Genomic DNA, 17315 nt, shown 5'->3' with positions numbered 1-17315 from the left:
CTGGGGTCTTCTGATAGATATAAGATGTTGCCGCTCTTTATTACTATTTAATGAAGCCTTTAACAAGGACCCTTCCTACTGAACAGGAAAAGGTGACATGTCTGTGCGTATTACCTGCTTTGATCACTCTTCTGAGTAACATTAATTTATTTATGAATTCATGGGGAGGAGATCTGAAAGGCAGAACCCTTGACAGTTACTGTCTCTGCTGCACAAGATGCTTGATGCTCTCTGCCAAGTTTCAGCTGGGATTTATCTATCACATACCTCCCAACTGTCTTTTTTTTCACGGGACAGTCCCGCTTTTGACAGCTCAACCCCCAGTCCCGGATTTGTACTGACATTTCCCGAGTTGCTCTTTGAACTGCTGCACTGAACAGCCAGAAAAAGATATAACATTTCTAACTTAATTGGCTCTTGGCAGAGAGCCCAGAGTACGCACTTAAGATACTTTTGTAACAGTTTTAGATAAGATGAAGACTCACATCTTAAATGACAATTCACCTTCATTGGCAAAACTGTAATAACATAGAAATGTGTTCAAACTTTCATTACCTGCCAAATTATGTAAAATTTATATGGTAATTAGGGGATGTGGCCTAAAATGGTATGGTCAAAATCTGCCGCGATACGAGCACCAAATCTTTTTGTCCCTCTTTCTGTTTCCAAAATGTTGGGAGGTATGTGCTACAAACAGGCCTGGACTGGCAATCTGTGGGTTTGTAAAATGCCATAGACTATTTATTGGGCTGGTGGGGGTTTGTTTGGGTCTCTGTGCAGTTGAAATGCCAGGGACTATTTTGACTCCCAGTCCAGACCTGGCTACAAACAGTTTGTGGGGTTATAGCTGAACTAGCTCAGCGCCATTTGCTGCCAGACACATTGCCAGTAACCACAATGGTCGACCGAATCTTTTGCCATTTAATACACGTGACGCTGCCCCAGTCACCATGGAGACACGGGAAGCGGCGGGATACTCCGTCACCAAGCAGGACATTGCGCATGCGATCTGCGCACCAATGGCCGAGCTGACACCTCAGCGAGATGACGCACTTCCTATGTGGCTGCTGGGCAGCTGTTTTGTGACAGGAGCCGGTGCTTGGTGGCCCGTAGGGCGGATACGAAGCCTGTGACTTGCCTCTGAGCCAGCCCGAACCAGGGGAAATGGCCTGCACCCTACTAGAGTTCTGCCGATTCCAGGACATCAAGGTGGTGCGGGATTTTCTATTCCCGTCACTTCGTGAGGAGAAGAAGGCCACTGGTAAATGCGGGGAAGGAGGGTCTGTTTGGATAAATATAATCCCTGTATTCAGGTGTATGTAGGCCGTGAAGCAGCTGTCTGTCCTGCAGGATTCTGGGAGTTGTAGTTCTATAGCAGCTGGAGGGCCACAAGCTCAGCTCCCACTGTGACATTTTCCTTTATCGTTATCAGTGACTAGAAGACTGGAGCTGGAGGACTGAGAGAGACCTGATATATTGTATTTGTATAAAGTGTCAATTCCAGAACTGCTCAGTCTCAGATTCTAAGTCTATTGTGGCTCCTTCTCACACTACTCTGCCTCCATCATCAGCAGACAGGTCCTGACTGAGAAATAAAATAGGCCCTGGCATTTCAGGTACACAGAGGCCCAAACAGCCCCCACCAGCCCACTAAATACTGATTTTCTATGGGACCTGCCAGAACCCACAGATTGCCAGTCTGGGCCTGCCAGCAGCAGCCAATACCATTATGTACAAACGCCTTGTGTGCCACAGAGGGAACCTTTGTTGTCAATCACAGGGGGGGGGGGTTATTTACTGAAACTCTAATATTTCTGGCCAGGTTGAGATTTATTATACCCCCAATGCTGCAAAAAGCCAGAATCGAAAAATCCACCATCTCAAACTGCCAAGATCTTGTATAATTCAATTATCCCAATTTGAAGATATCATGGTTTGCGCTGGGTTTAGCAGGATAATCCTAAAAAATTGGGGGTTTTGGACAATAACCCAGGGCCGGCCAAGTTATTTTGACACCCTAGGCAAGGGCTTCAATCAGTGCCCCCACCCAGTCCTGCATTACCATTTCCCACCTTACCATTTATATTGCCCCCCATTTGTACCTTTGCCAACGACAGTCAATCCGTCAGGTTGCCCTCAAGGCCCGAAACTGTACCTGTGCCAGCAGCTGTCAAAAATCCACAATATTGCCCCCAAATATGTACCTGTGCCAGCAGCAGCCAAAAAATCCATCATATTGCCCCCAAATATGTACCTGTGCCAGCAGCTGCCAAAAAATCCATCATATTGCCCCCAAATATTCATCTGTGCCAGCAGCTGCCAAAAAATCCATCATATTGCCACAAATATGTACCTGTGCCAGCAGCAGCCAGAAATCCATTCTATTGCCCCCAAATATGTACCTGTGCCAGCAGCAGCCAGAAATCTATCCTATTGCACCCAAATATTCATCTGTGCCAGCAGCAGCCAAAAAAATCCACCATATTGCCCCCAAATATGTACCTGTGCCAACAGCAGCCAGAAATCCATCATATTGCCCCCAAATATGTATCTGTGCCAGCAGCTGCCAAAAAATCCATCATATTGCCACAAATATGTACCTGTGCCAGCAGCAGCCAGAAATCTATCCTATTGCCCCCAAATATTCATCTGTGCCAGCAGCAGCCAAAAAATCCATCATATTGTATTGCCCCCAAATATGTACCTGTGCCAGCAGCTGCCAAACAATCCATCATATTCCCCCCAAATATGTATCTGTGCCAACAGCTGCCAAAAAATCCACAATATTGCCCCCAAATATGTACCTGTACCAGAAGCTGCAAACAGGCGGGGGGTGCTTCTGCGTGCAGTATGATTCAGGGGCAAGAGAAGGGTGGAACGGGCACTTTATAAAATTGAAAAACTATTAAAGGCCAAGCAAACCAGGGTTTAAAAAAAAAATTCCCCTTAAAAGTGTGCCCCCAGCCATGATTGCACCCTAGGCGGGCGCCTACCATGCCTACCCCTAGTTCCGGCCATGAAATAACCCCAAAAAATAGAGCAATTCGAGAGAAGAGTCTGAAAATTCTGTAGATTCTGGTTTTGATAAGGCAACGTCGTGGATGGGAGTTTGTTGTTTAATAAAAAATAAGATCCATTCAGATTTAAGTAAATAACCCCCTTGGTGTTGGTGGTCAGTACAAATTTCCAACATCATTAATTAATTAATTCATTCATTCATTAATAGGGGTACCTTATATCTTGGCAACCCCCAGGTAAACCACCTTTCCTTCTCATGTAGTACTTTTCATCAGTTTAAGGATTAAAGGGGTGGTTCACCTTTTAGCTAACATTTGGTATGTTATAGAATAGCCAATTCTAAGCAACTTTTCAATTGCTCTTCATTATTTTTTTTTATTTTTTTTTTATAGTTTTTTAATAATTTGCCTTCTTCTGACTCTATTCCGGCTTTTAAATGGGAGTCACTGACCCCATCTAAAAACAAATGCTCTGTAAGGCTACAAATTTCAACATCTTTCTATTCAGGCCTCTCCTATTCATATTCCAGTCTCTTATTCAAATCAATGCATGGTTGCTAGGGGAATTTGGCTCCTAGCAATCAGAATGCTGAAACTGCAAACTGATGAGCTGCTAAATAAAAAGCTACATAACTCAAAAACCACAAATAAGTAATAATGGAAATCAATTGTAAATTGTCTCAGAATATCACTATCTACATCATACTTCAAGTTAGCTCAAAGGTGAACAACCCCTCCACAAGAGATTTTGTTGTATACACTTCTCTCTCAAAATTCTGACCAGAATACAGTACAGCCAGGAACACAAAAGCTGCTGAACCAAAGTGCTGTCTATTTACAAACAAATTCAATGTTGCCCAAACGGTGACCCACCAGAGGGGATCAGCTGAGCTGCTGGAGAAGGGAGGAGGAATTACAGAAGCTGAATTTCTAATATATTAAAAGGGGATCTCCACCCAAACACGTCTTAAGCTTTTTGAAAAGTAAACCTAATTTCAAGCAACTTTGCAAAATACATTAATAAAAATTATGCAGCCTTTTCATGATTTTTAATATAATAAAATGGTTTGGAAAGGTTATCTAAGCCTATCCCCCTGTTCTGCTGATCTGGCTGACTACTTTGAGACTCAAAAAATTGTAACAGCAATCGACTGTCCTCAGCCTGCATCCTCCAAGTCCCACAATTCCCTGCACACGTAAAGTCAATAAGAAAAAGAACATGCCAGTGCAATGCATTGTGGTATATGTAATTCCTACCAGGGCTGTGGAGTTGGTACATAAATCCTTGGACTCCGACTCCTCAGTTTTTAAAGGAACAGTAACACCAAAAACTGAAAGTGTATTAAAGTAATTAAAATATAATGTACTGTTGCTCTGCACTGGTAAAACCATGGGGACAGCCATTCAAGCTGTAAATAAGGAGAAAAGGCACAGGTTACTTAGCAGATAACAACATTGTATTCAACAGGGCTTCTTCTTTTTTTCCAGCTTGAATGGCTGCCCCCATGGTTTTACCAGTGCAGAGCAACAGTACATTATATTTTAATTAGTTTAATACTATAATTATTCTACATATAATATACTATAATAATTCTACTGGTTTTTGCACTGGTTTCTGTGCATGTAGTAATTATGTGTATTAATTACTAATCAGCCTTATATTGTGACATTTCTATTCTATGTGTACTGTATATTGTGAGTGGGTCCCTAAGCTCAGTAAGTGACAGCAGCACAGAGCATGTGCAGTGAATCAGCAGAAAAGAAGATGTGGAGCTACTGGGGCATCTTTGGAGACACAGATCTTTACTGCTAAAGGGTTGTGGTTGCCTTGGGCTGGTACAGAAGCACAACACATAATGCACAACATTTCTAGCTACTTCTTTAGGGTTTCGTTCTCCTTTAAAGGAGTGCTAAAGATAAAATCAAGGGGGGGGGGGATGCCAAGTCGTTTGGCTCCCTTAAAGGGATACTGTCATGGGAAAAAAAATTTTTTTCAAAATGAATCAGTTAATAGTGCTGCTCTAGCAAAATTCTGCACTGAAATCCATTTCTCAAAAGAGCAAACTGATTTTTTTATATTCAATTTTGAAATCTGACATGGGGCTAGACATTTTGTCAATTTCCCAGCTGCCCCTGGTCATGTGATATAAAAAATCTGTTTGCTCTTTTGAGAAATGGATTTCAGTGCAGAATTCTGCTGGAGCAGCACTATTAACTGATTCATTTTGAATTTTTTTTTTCCCATAACGGTAACCCTTTAATGATTCTAGTTTCTTACCTCCAATCCAAGGACTTCTCTTTTTCCAAATATGCACCGGCCTTAGGTACTTTGGTGCCATCTTCTGCTTTCCTAGACATTACCTGCACCAGCCCAGGTCATACACAGTACAGCTCTAGAGCAGCATAGATAAAAGCAGCAGCTACTGCAGAGTATCCGGGTGCAGAAGAGGAGCATAAACTCATGATAATGATTAGACTCACTGAGAGGTACAATGGCACATTGCCTTCTAACTAGGGATGCACCACTATAAACAGAGCGTTTGTATGGTCTCCGTGTGCAGGTATGTGGCTTTCCAGTGGCTTCTCCAGTTTCCTACAACACTCCAAAAACATACATGCAGATTAATTAGATTCTGAAATCAATCTTGGTGTGTGTGTGTGTAAATGTGATCGGGGCCTTAGACTGTCAGCTCCACTTGGGCAGGGACTATTGTGGTACATTGTAGTTGTATTTAGTTTGTTGGTTCAGATGTTGGGCTTTTGAAATTGTGGAACTTTTTCCTCATTTCAGATTAGGGGGTTAAACGTTTTAGATGTATGAACGTTATACGTAGAAGCATGTTACAGATGCATTCTGTTAGCTTAAGCTCTTTCATTTAAACAATCTTTTGTTCTGCATTTTTAAATGACAAGTGATCATGTATCTACTTACCATTCACTTTTGTTCTCTGTGTGGTCTTGGAAATATCTCCATGGCTAAGAACAGATTTTAGGGAACAGGAGCTCATTTCTGTGATAGGGATAGATGGTCCTCAGTATGTCCTACAATCCTATCAGGGGCTCAGAAGATGTAGGGAGTTACAATTCTGCAACATCAGCAATGCACAAAGGTTACTTATGACTGCTTTAACATTTCTAGGGGCTAAAATAGAAATCTGCGTATACTGTTGTAGTACAGGTATGGGAGCTGTTATCCAGAATACCTGGGGTTTTCCAGATAAGGGATCTTTCTGTAATTTGCAATACCTTAACCTTACTTGGGTTCAAGTACAAACTACTGTTTTATTTTTACTACAGAGAAAAAGAAAATCATTTTTAAAAATCTGAATTATTTAGATAAAATGGAATCTATGGGAGATGGCCTTCCCGTAATTCAGAGCTTTTTTTGGATAACTGGTTTCCGGAGATGAGTGACATGTGAGAAGTCTTTTTAAATGTATCAATAATAATGGCGGACCAAACGCTATAGGGGCACAATTACAAGCCCCTCTTCTAATAGACACTCTTCTCCACAGGTGTAAATGTTTTGATAGTTGATACTTGTTACAGAAATGGAAACACCTGTACCTTTCTCCACGTGTTTCCTATTCAAGTTAATGGCACCAGAGATTATTGCATGCTGTAAACAAGCATCAAAAAACAAGGATTACAGTTATGATTCTATTATCTGGCTCATAAATTGTATCTCTGGTTTTGGGTTGTATCTGGGGTTTCCAGATAATGTATCTGATAATTTGGATCTTCATACCTTTAGTCTACTAGAAAATCATGTAAACATGAAATAAACCCAATAGGCTGGTTTTGCTTCCAATAAGGATTAATAATATTTTAGTTGGGATCAAGTACAATGTACTGTTTTATTATTACACAGAAAAAGGAAATCATGTTTTAAAACTTGAATTATTTGGATAAAATGGAGACAGCCTTTCTGTAATTCGAAGCTTTCTGGATAATGGATCCAATACCTGTACTTGATCCAAGCTCAGATATAATGAATCCTTATTGGAAGCCAAACCAGCCGATTCTGATTTATCTGTGGTGCAGTCGGGAAAAGAATTAGCCTTATACTTTGGTTAATTTGTAATTTCCTCAAAACTGCATTTGCATTTCAATTAAATTTGGCAGGAGACTGATCCATTGCTCCAACCTTATATCCTGAGAAACATTTTAGATGATGAGCAATGACATCTGCAGAGATACAGCAATGATTAGCCAATTATTGTGTCACAGTCAACCAACCAGATGGCATCACCCCCTACCCAAGTGCTAAGCCACAGTCTTCAGGTGGCCATACACAGGGAGACCCGCTCATTTGCACTGGTAAAACCATGGGAACAGCCATTCAAGCTGGAAATAAGGAGAAAAAGCACAGGATACTTAGCAGATAACACCATTGTATTCGACAGGGCTTCTTTTTTTTTTTCCAGCTTAAATGGCTGCCCCCATGGCTACACAATGACTTATTTATATAAACTATAGAAGTCTTTCTGAAGCAAACACACAACTCTTAGTGAATGCTAACAGTATATTGTATATGTTAATGACTTTAAAACGCTTTAATTTTTGGCGTTACTGTTCCATTAATATACTGATGTATTTTCCATGTTGTTTGAAAGAAGTTATAAGTTATCAACATACAAGGTATTTAACACTGCCAAAGCTCAAAAATATAAAGCACATCTGAACCAAAATAAAAAAAAACAAAAAAGTTAAACTACAAAAAATCAGTACTCGGCCCTAGGGCCCAACGATGGGATTAGAATGGAGGCAATATGTGCGGTCAGATCGCAGGGCCGCATCAAGGAACAGATCCAACGGAATTTTTTACCCTGCCCGATTGGCATCTGGCCAACTTTTTGCCCGTCCAATAGCCCCACACATGGGCCAATAAGCTGCCAACTTGGTCTGTCGGCAGCTTTTATCTGGCCGTGTGTGGGGGCATTTAGACCACTGTAGTTTGGCACAACAGATTGTTGTCAGTGCTTTGAGAGGATATAAGGAGCATTATAAAAGCAAATAACATAATAAAGGCAAGTAATATCAGAAACTACTTTATAGATGCCAGGGTAACCCACTTTCATTCATTTTTACGGTATGTTTATAGTCAGCTGTATACAATACCTGGCACCCATAGGGGCAAATTCACTAAAGTACGAAGTGGCTGACGCTACCGCAAATTCGCTAGCGTGACGTTACTTCGCCGATTTACTAACGGGCGATGGCGTAAATTCGCTAGCGAAGTGGACCTACTCTAGCGCTACTTCGCACCCTTATGCTAGGTGAAGTTGCGCTATGGCGAAGGGACGTAACTACGCTAATTCACTAACTTGCGCATTTTCATGAACGTTAACTCTTGCGCCAGACTTGCCTTCGCCAACTGAGACCAGGCGAAGTGCAATAGAGTAGATAGGGATTGCTTCAAAAAAAGTTCCCAAAAAACGCTCGCGTCTTTTCCTTTTTTAAGGGTGATAGGCTGAAAAAGATCGTAAATTTTTTTGGGGGTACCCTCCTTCCCCCCTACATTTCCTAACATATGGCACCTAAACTATACAGTGGGCACATGTGTAGGGCAAAATAACAACTCTATTTTATTTTATGAAGCTTTCCCAGGCTTGTGTAGTGTAATGTATTTGCTGCTACATATACGTCCATTGTACTTTAACTTGGCGCCTTATGCAAATTAGGCATCGCTAGCGTAACTTCGCTTTGCTTGACAAATTAACGCTTGCACAACTTCGCTACCGTTCGGCTCCCTGAGCGCAACTTCGCATTTTAGTGAATCTGCGTAGCGCTGGCGAAACTATGCCTGGCGAAGTGCGGCGGAGTGTGACGATGCTGTCGCCGGCGCAACTTTGGATCTTAGTGAATTTGCCCCTTAGTGTTAAGTGTAATGTGAGTGTATCTCGTCTCAACCCCAGGGGGGCTTGGAAACCCTTGTTCTTTATTCAGCCCAGAAATCAAGCTTCCAGATACTAACGTCATGTTAATCTTTTTTTTTTTTCTTGCATCTCAGGCAATCCCTGGGCAGTACTCGTGCTTTGTTAGTACATCAGATAGGATTCCACATATCCCAGCATGTATGAACCCCATTTGCACCAGGTCTAGTAACCCATTGCAACAAGGCACATGTGCTACCTGCTGATTAGTTGCTATGGGTTTGTAGACCTGCCTCAAACTTTATGACTTTAGGAGGTTTAACCTAAATATTCGGAAGGGGTTTGTTACAGTGAGAGCTGTGAAGATGTGGAATTGTCTCCCTGAATCAGTGGTACAGGCTGATACATTAGATAGGTATAAGAAGGGGTTGGATGGTGTTTAGCAAGTGAGGGAATACAGGGATATAGGAGATAGCTCATAGTACAAGTTGATCCAGGGACTGGTCCATTTTGGAGTCAGGAAGGAAATGTTTCCCCCTCTGAGGCAAATTGGAGAGGCTTCAGATGGGTTTTTTGCCTTCCTCTGGATCAACTGGCAGTTAGGCAGGTTATATATAGACTTAAAAGTGTCTTTTTTCCAACAGAAAATGTATGCAAAATGTTATTTTTTATTTTATATTATATTATTTTACTGTATGTTGTGACACAGAATTACAAATTACAACTATTCATTGGCATTTTGTATAAAATGTTAGAACTGAATAAACAAAAAGTTTAAAAAAAAAAACTTTTTTCAACCTAACTTGCTATATTACTATGTTATATCGACCCTATTAGTATCCTTTGATTCCCCCCACATCCGCTTAATTTGTAATATTTCTGTTGTAGGAAACATGATTGTACTGAGTATTTTCGATGTTATTGCAGGACAGCGGTTCAATAGCTTTCATATTTTCCAGATAATTTGACCAGTTGGGAAGAAGAAGATTGGGGATCCTGGGAAGAAAATGAAAACCATAAAGAGACCGTAAGTTTCTAAATAGTTTATTGCATAATGTGAATTCTTTGTCTTTATCTCTATGAGCCAATGATGCACAGGTTGTCCTTGAATACATAGGTTGGGCAATGATTTTATTATTATTATTATTATTATTATTTTGAATGTCCTTTCCCTCTCCATCCTGATGACACCACCCAAATTGTCAGACCCTTTAGTGAGTTCACCAGGCATCTTCCACCCTTCATCTGGTGATGTCTTAAAGGGATACTGTCATGGGAATTTTTTTTTTTTTTTTTTTTCAAAACACATCAGTTAAAGGGGTTGTTCATAGGGATGGGCGAATTTGACCCGTTTCGCTTTGCCAAAAATTTGCCGCTGGCGAAATGTCGCAGGCGCCCATTAAAGTCTATGGGCGTCAAAAAATTTTGTCGCGCGGCGAAATTGTTTTGACGCGTGTCTTTTTTTTCTTTGACGCACGTCGCCATACAAGTCTATGGGCATCATTTTTTCGGCGAAATTAGGCGAAAAAATTCGCCCATCCCTAGTACTTGTTCACCTTCCAAACACTTTTTTTCAATTCAGTTGTTTTTATATTGTTCCCCAGAAATAAAGACTTTTTTCAATTACTTTCCATTATTTATTTTTTACTGTTTTTTCCAAAATCTAAGTTTTAAAGTTGAATGTTGGTGTCTCTGGTGTTTGTCTGGCATCTCAGTAATTCAGGTGTAGACTAAACTGTTACAATTTTGCTCCATTAGTTGATACATTTCTCAGCAGCATCTCTGGAGTATTAGCAACTATTGTATCAATTCTAACAGCTGCCTGTAATGAAACCCAGCGATTCTGCTCAGCAGGGACAAAGATAAGAAATGTATCAACTAAATGTATCAATTTAGAACAGTTTACAGGGTCGACGACCCCCGCCCCCTCTCCAGAGCTGCTTCAGAAGGTGAAAAATGACACTTTACACTTGAATATTAGAAAAACAGTGACACATAGAACATATTTCTGGTGATCTATCTGAAAACAGCTAATTGTTTGAAGGTGAACCACCCCTTTAATAGTGCTGCTCCAGCAGAATTCTGCACTGAAATCCCTTTTTCAAAAAAGCAAACAGATTTTTTTATATTTTATTTTGAAATCTGACATGGGGCTAGACATATTGTCAGTTTCCCAGGAGCCCCAAACTGTACTCACTCTTTACTGCTGTACTGCAAGTTGGAGTGATATCACCCCCTCCCTTCCCCCCAGCAGCCTAACAACAGAACAATGGGAAGGTAACCAGATAACAGCTCCCTAACACAAGATAACAGCTGCCTGTTAGATCTAAGAACAACACTCAATAGTAAAATCCAGGTCCCACTGAGACACATTCAGTTACATTGAGAAGGAAAAACAGCAGCCTGCCAGAAAGCAGTTCCATCCTAAAGTGCAGGCTCTTTCTGAAAGCACATGACCAGGCAAAATGACCTGACATGCACTACACTATATTACAACTAAAAAAATACACCTGCTGGTTCAGGGATGAAATTTTATATTGTAGAGTGAATTGTTTGCAGTGTAAACAGTGTCATTTAGAAATAAAAAGCATGACAGAATCCCATTAACCTATATCCTGCCTATCTCTGGCATCAGCAGATAAAGGAGTCGGGCACAGATATTTATAGAGAGTGTAAATGTGTGAACCAGTCAGTAAGGGATGAGAATATTGCTGCCCTGTGTATCACTAATGTGAGCTGCTGCTTGTTCATTAATCATTGCCTAGAATTGCACCCCAGTCTGCATACAGAAGCCCTTGGTGTTTTTGTAAAATATATTTATATGTAGTTTCCCCCCCTCAGCAATTTCTTTGTTCCTTGTGTTTGATACTGGTCCACAGTTTTGCCCTAAGTGTGGCCATGCCCCTGATCCATCCATTCCTGCCTGTGGGGAACTCCCCACCTGATAATTCCTCAGCTAGTCCCTGGCCATTGTGTTTATTGACTGTACTGTGATATTGTGTGCAGGCAGAAGAAGAAACAACCAGCACATCTCCTCCTTTCTACTGGCTGCAAGAGTGTGTGCTCTCCCTGTCACCCACCAATGATCTCATGGTGATCGCCCACGAGCAGAAAGCAGTATTTTTAGCACGTAAGGAAATGTCACCTTTTTCCCCAGAAACCTCTCACGTCTGTACTTTTAGCTGTCAGCTGCCTTTTCTCCCACCTAATTCTTCATAATTCTCCCATCTTCCCTCTCAAACATCTATACAAAGGCAGAGGAGTGTATTTATAGCTGGCAGCATGTAGGCACAAAGAATATCATGTGCTCTGTGACAAACCTCACAGTGACTGAAACCTAATTATAACACCTAGAAAGGAAACCTTTATGTAACAGGCTTTCATTTGTCACTTTTCCTTGAACGGTATTGGGTTCTAATAATGGAACCAGTCACGTTATTATCATTCATGTTATTTCTATTAGCAAGCATTTATAAAGTGCCAACATAGTCCGTGGCGCTGTACAATAGAAGGGATCAAACATACAAATAATGACAGATACAAGAGGTCATTTTCTGCATGTAAACATTAAAGGGGTTGTTTACCCTTTAGTTAACTTTTAGTATGATGTAAGGAGTGATATTCTGAGACAATTTGCAATAGGTTTTCATTTTTTAGTATTTGCATATTTTAATTTGTATAGCGCTCTTTGAGGGCAAAGCACTGTACAGCAAAACAATAAATTAGTAGTAACAAACAAGGGGTCACTGTAATAATAAGTAAAAATAAGTGCATTATTAGAAATACAATTCACATAAATACAAATTATAATTACAATGCAGATTAAGTGCTCAGTGTCAAGGAGACAAAAGAATGGAGGACCCTATCCCATGGAGCTTACAGTCTAAATGAGAAGGTAATTTACAGACACAATTCAGAGGGGTATTATAGCGCTGTGGGTTACAGTTGCTAATATAAATGCCAGATTATTTGTGGTTTTTGCATTATTTAGCTTTTTATTCAGCAGCTCTCCAGTTTGCAATTTCAGACATCTGGTTGCTAGGGGCCAAATTACCCTAGCAACCATGTATTGATTTGAATAGGAGACTGGAACATGAATAGCAGAGGCCTGAATAGAAAGTAGTTGCAATAACAATACATTTGTAGCCTTACAGAGCATTTGTTTTAAAGACGGAGTCAGTGACCCCTATTTGAAAGTTGGAAGGAGTCAGAAGAAGGAGGCAAATAATTAAAAAGCTATAAAAAATAAACAATGAAGACAAATTGAAAAGTTGCTAAGTATTAGCCATTCTATAACATACTAAAAGTTAACTTAAAGGGGAACTAAAATTTAATATAAGCTATTTATATTCTGCATCATTTCTGAAATAATCAAGTTTATCTTCATTATTTTTCTTTTAGCATCTGTTTCTCTCCATTCTCTTTTCATGCAGCAGTTGGGTTTCAGATATTCATTGACAGTTAGATCCAATATATCTTATAGGGGGGCTTCCTTTTCTAGCAGATGTATTAGAGCTCACTCAGATAACTGATTCCAGCACAAACAAAATCTAATAAAATAACTGCCTTTTGCACAAATCCTGCATGTAGAGAGACATGATGTCTGGTGATTTTAATATAGTGAGCTGTAATACATCTTCTAGGCAAAAGGAGCCCCCCTATAAGATATATTGGCTTTAACGGTCAATGAATATCTGGCACCCAACTGCTACATGAAGAGAGAATGATGGGAAACAGATGCTGAGAGGGGGATATTGAATATATCACTATTAAGAAACGGTACAGAATTTTTAATTGATTATATTTAGAAAACTTCTTATTTCAGTATGATGCTTATATAAAATTTTCATGATAGTTCCCCTTTAAAGGTGAACCACCCCTTTAAAGAACTAGGCCCATGGCTCATTGTCATCTGTGATTGTTCCATATGTAATGTCTTAAAATCCACAGCAAAATGGAAAGGCAACGGGAAAGGGAAAGAGGAGATGCAGTATGAAGTGGTCTGGAGCGGCTCTTTAACTGTGGACGATGGCTTTCCAACCATAGAAGATAGGTATGTTTCATGTGAACCTGAACTAGCCTAGATCCCCAGGCAACAAACTACCCAAGTGTTTTTCTAAGGCTAAGGGGAGTAGTTGGGACTTAATGACCATGAAATCACATAGTCTGGGCTAGAGTCCTACAGCGGGTCGGGTACCCGCAAAAACATGCAGTCCCCTGCGGGTAGAAGTTCCGGGTATAGACACAGGTCGGCGTTTCTGCGGGTCGGGCCGCGGGTCTTCTCAATAGCGATTTTTTACTCCTTTTTTCTGATCATGTCTACTTCCGATGATGTCACTTCCGGTTTACAATGACAGCACTTCCTTTTTTACTCTTTTTTCCCCCTGATCACACCTACTTCCAATGATGTCACTTCCAGTTTACAATGACAGCACTTCCTGATTCTTGATGGTCAGTGGGTCCGGGTTGCGGATAAGGTACTTGCGGGTCTGGTTGGGTAGCGGGTCCAAGCAGATAAGAATGCGGGTTGCAGGTTGCAGGTACGGGTTCCAAAAAAATGGATCCGTGTAGGACTCTAGTCTGAGCTGTGATATAAAATAGACCCAGGCATTTCAGTTACACAAAGGCCAACACAGCCCCCAACAGGTAAGATGTATAGTTTTGGGGCTTTACTTACCCTTTAAAAAAATATTTTAGAGCAAAGCTATGTCCTATTAAACTGTAGATTGAGATGTAATTTTATTTTCCCATTATCTTTTCTTTTGTCACTTTAACGGCATGTTGTTACATTGTTGCTGTAGCTCTTTCCATCTCCATAATCAATTTTTCTGTCAGTAAGCGGAACATGTTTTATTTACACATAATGAACTTACCCGCTGCAGACTGAAAATGATTCCACTGTTAGGAGACAGGCTCTTCTGCTTTAAAGTACCATATATTTCAGGCTGATCGCTTATCTTTTTCTGCACAGGAGAATTATTCTCTAATGGATACTGTCTCCACATAACGACCCTCATTTTTAGAATTCCTTTTTATTATACCTAATCTTCTGTCTAACGGTGCAGTTTTATTTTCTTGGGTTAGAATTACATTTACAGCACTAGATCCAATTTACATATAAAGCACTGCGTCCTGGGAAAAACTATATATATATATATATATATATATATATATATATATATATATATATATATACATATATATATATATATATATATACATATATATACATATATGTCAGAATTAATTATGCCTTAGAATATTTACAGCACTGAGAGATCTATGACTGATACAGGTATGAGACCTGTTATCCAGAATGCTCTAGAGCGGGGGTTTTACATATAACAGATCTTTCTGTGATTTGGGTTTAACTCTACTAGAAAATCATGTAAACATTAAATAAATCCAATAGGCTGGTTTTGCTCCCAATAAGGATTAATTACATCTTAGTTGGGATCAAGTACAAGCTACTGTTTTATTATTACAGAGAAAAAGGAATTCATTTTTAAAAATTTGGATTATTTGGATAAAATGGAGTCTATGGTGAGACAGCCTTTCCATAATTCAGAGCTTTCTGGATAATGGGTTTCCGGATAACGGATCCCATACCTGTGGGAGGCTGAGAGAAAATCATGGGATGAGTCAGCCACATAAGTAGCAAGAAGTAAATTATCCCACACAAGCTGAGTCAAGTCATACAGCCAATGTTTTTACTGGTACAGGTATAGGATCTGTTATCCGTAAACCCATTCTCCAGAAAGCTCTGAAATACGGAAAGGCTGTCTCCCATAGACTCCATTTTATCCAAATAATCCAAATTTAAAATGACTTTTTTTTCTCTGTAATAATAAAACAGTAACGTGTACTTAATTCCAACTAAGATATAATTAATCCTTATTGGAAGCAAAACCAGCCTATTGGGTTTATTTAATATTTACATGATTTTCTAGTAGACTTAAGGTATGAAGATCCAAGTTACAGAAAGATGTTATCAGATCTCAAGCATTCTGGATAACAGGTCCCATACCTGTATATTGTTTGCCACTGTTGCACCAGTGTAACTGAATGGTCTTTTTGTTTCTGTTGTAGTGAATTTATCAGCAGTGCATTGTGCATTCCGTTGGCAAGCCAAAAAAGGTAATTAAACATCGGCCTATTATTTCGATCATCTGATGCAATCTGCATACAACTGATAAGTTCTGTTAAAATGCAAATATATGTGCATAAGCAAAGCTCTTTAATAGTCTCACAATTTGTTATTAGTTACACTGTGCGTGATGTATTGAAGGCATGATATTATTCATGAACTCTGGTTTCTAAAGCCTTTAATAAAACTGTAAAACTGCAGCATTAACAATCACTTCACTGGGAGGGCAAGGAGTTTCCTAGAAGCCCAGTAGGTAATTGCATCTAATTGGTTTCCAAGAATATATAGCACAGTGTTCTGTTATAGCATAAACACAATATATCAGGAGGAGGAAAAAGCCTATATTGATAAATAGATTGGACTTCATGGGTCTTTGAAGCAGTGGGAGCTTGTGCTCAGGGTCCTGTAAGGCCACTTTGCAGAGCAGATGACATATAAGCTGCTTATGTTATGTTTGTATTCAAAGGGTCAGTTTCCTTTCACAAAATATTGTTTTCCATGATTTCAATTTTATTATTAATCATTTTTCTAAAGGCACTTGTTAAGGCTTCGTTTTCCATACTTGCTGAAGCGCCGTGTGTGCATTGCCGCAGTCGATTTTCATTAGCAGGGGGAAGGCAGTTCGAGGAGTTTGTCGCCCTGAAGAAGAGGCCATTTGTTGCTGGGGCGACTAATCTCCCGAATCTCATTGTGTGGACTGACCCTAAAGGGGACCTGTCATCTGAAAAAATAATTACAATCCTTGCCTATCATGTTAGTCAAGCAAAATAAACTTTAATTACACTGTATAAATTATTTGAATCTTGTTTCCTTCAGAGTGGAAACTCATAATTATAACAAGCAGACAGGAGCCATTTTGTGGACACTGTTATTAAGACAAGCCTTGTATCATCTCAGAATCTTGTTTGTGCACCAGAATGGGGGACCTGATGTCCATCCCCATGTCCTGGTTACATAATTAAATGGTTAAGAGAATGGGGGAATGTGGGGAGAGCAGTGACATTTAGTAAGTGTTGAATGGAAATTGAAAGTAATTGCCTAAGGCATAGAGGAGGGGCAGACAATATTTGATTGACAGCTGAGAGTTTTAAAAGAGCTTACAACAGCTATGAATACTTTAATAAAAAATAAAAAATAGAAATTGGATTTCTGGTTTAATTTGAAAAGGACTTTTATTATACAGATTTTTATGTCTGGGTGACAGGTCCACTTTAAAAAACATTATTTTCATTCCCTCTCCCCTCTGCCAAGTTTCCCAATAACAGCCCTGATTAA

The 17315-nt window shown here is 39.8% G+C and overlaps 1 protein-coding gene across 1 annotated transcript in view; it reads left to right on the top strand.

Annotated features, from left to right (window-relative positions):
- Positions 1 to 1007: 1007 nt before the first annotated feature.
- The window catches only part of rab3gap2.L (RAB3 GTPase activating non-catalytic protein subunit 2 L homeolog), a 61425-nt gene continuing 45117 nt past the window's right edge, over positions 1008 to 17315 (top strand). Inside the window, exons 1-5 of the mRNA XM_018262617.2 lie at positions 1008 to 1261; positions 9853 to 9920; positions 11900 to 12023; positions 13844 to 13946; positions 15983 to 16030. Coding sequence (XP_018118106.1) covers positions 1165 to 1261; positions 9853 to 9920; positions 11900 to 12023; positions 13844 to 13946; positions 15983 to 16030 — 440 coding nt within the window. The 5' untranslated portion in view covers positions 1008 to 1164. The remainder of the gene's footprint in view (positions 1262 to 9852; positions 9921 to 11899; positions 12024 to 13843; positions 13947 to 15982; positions 16031 to 17315) is intronic.

Source organism: Xenopus laevis, chromosome 5L (assembly GCF_017654675.1).
Source record: "Xenopus laevis strain J_2021 chromosome 5L, Xenopus_laevis_v10.1, whole genome shotgun sequence".
In the NCBI taxonomy this organism is placed as follows: Eukaryota; Metazoa; Chordata; class Amphibia; order Anura; family Pipidae; genus Xenopus; species Xenopus laevis.
The sequence above is the reverse complement of the archived record's forward strand: the minus strand, read 5'-3'. Positions and strand labels throughout refer to the sequence as shown.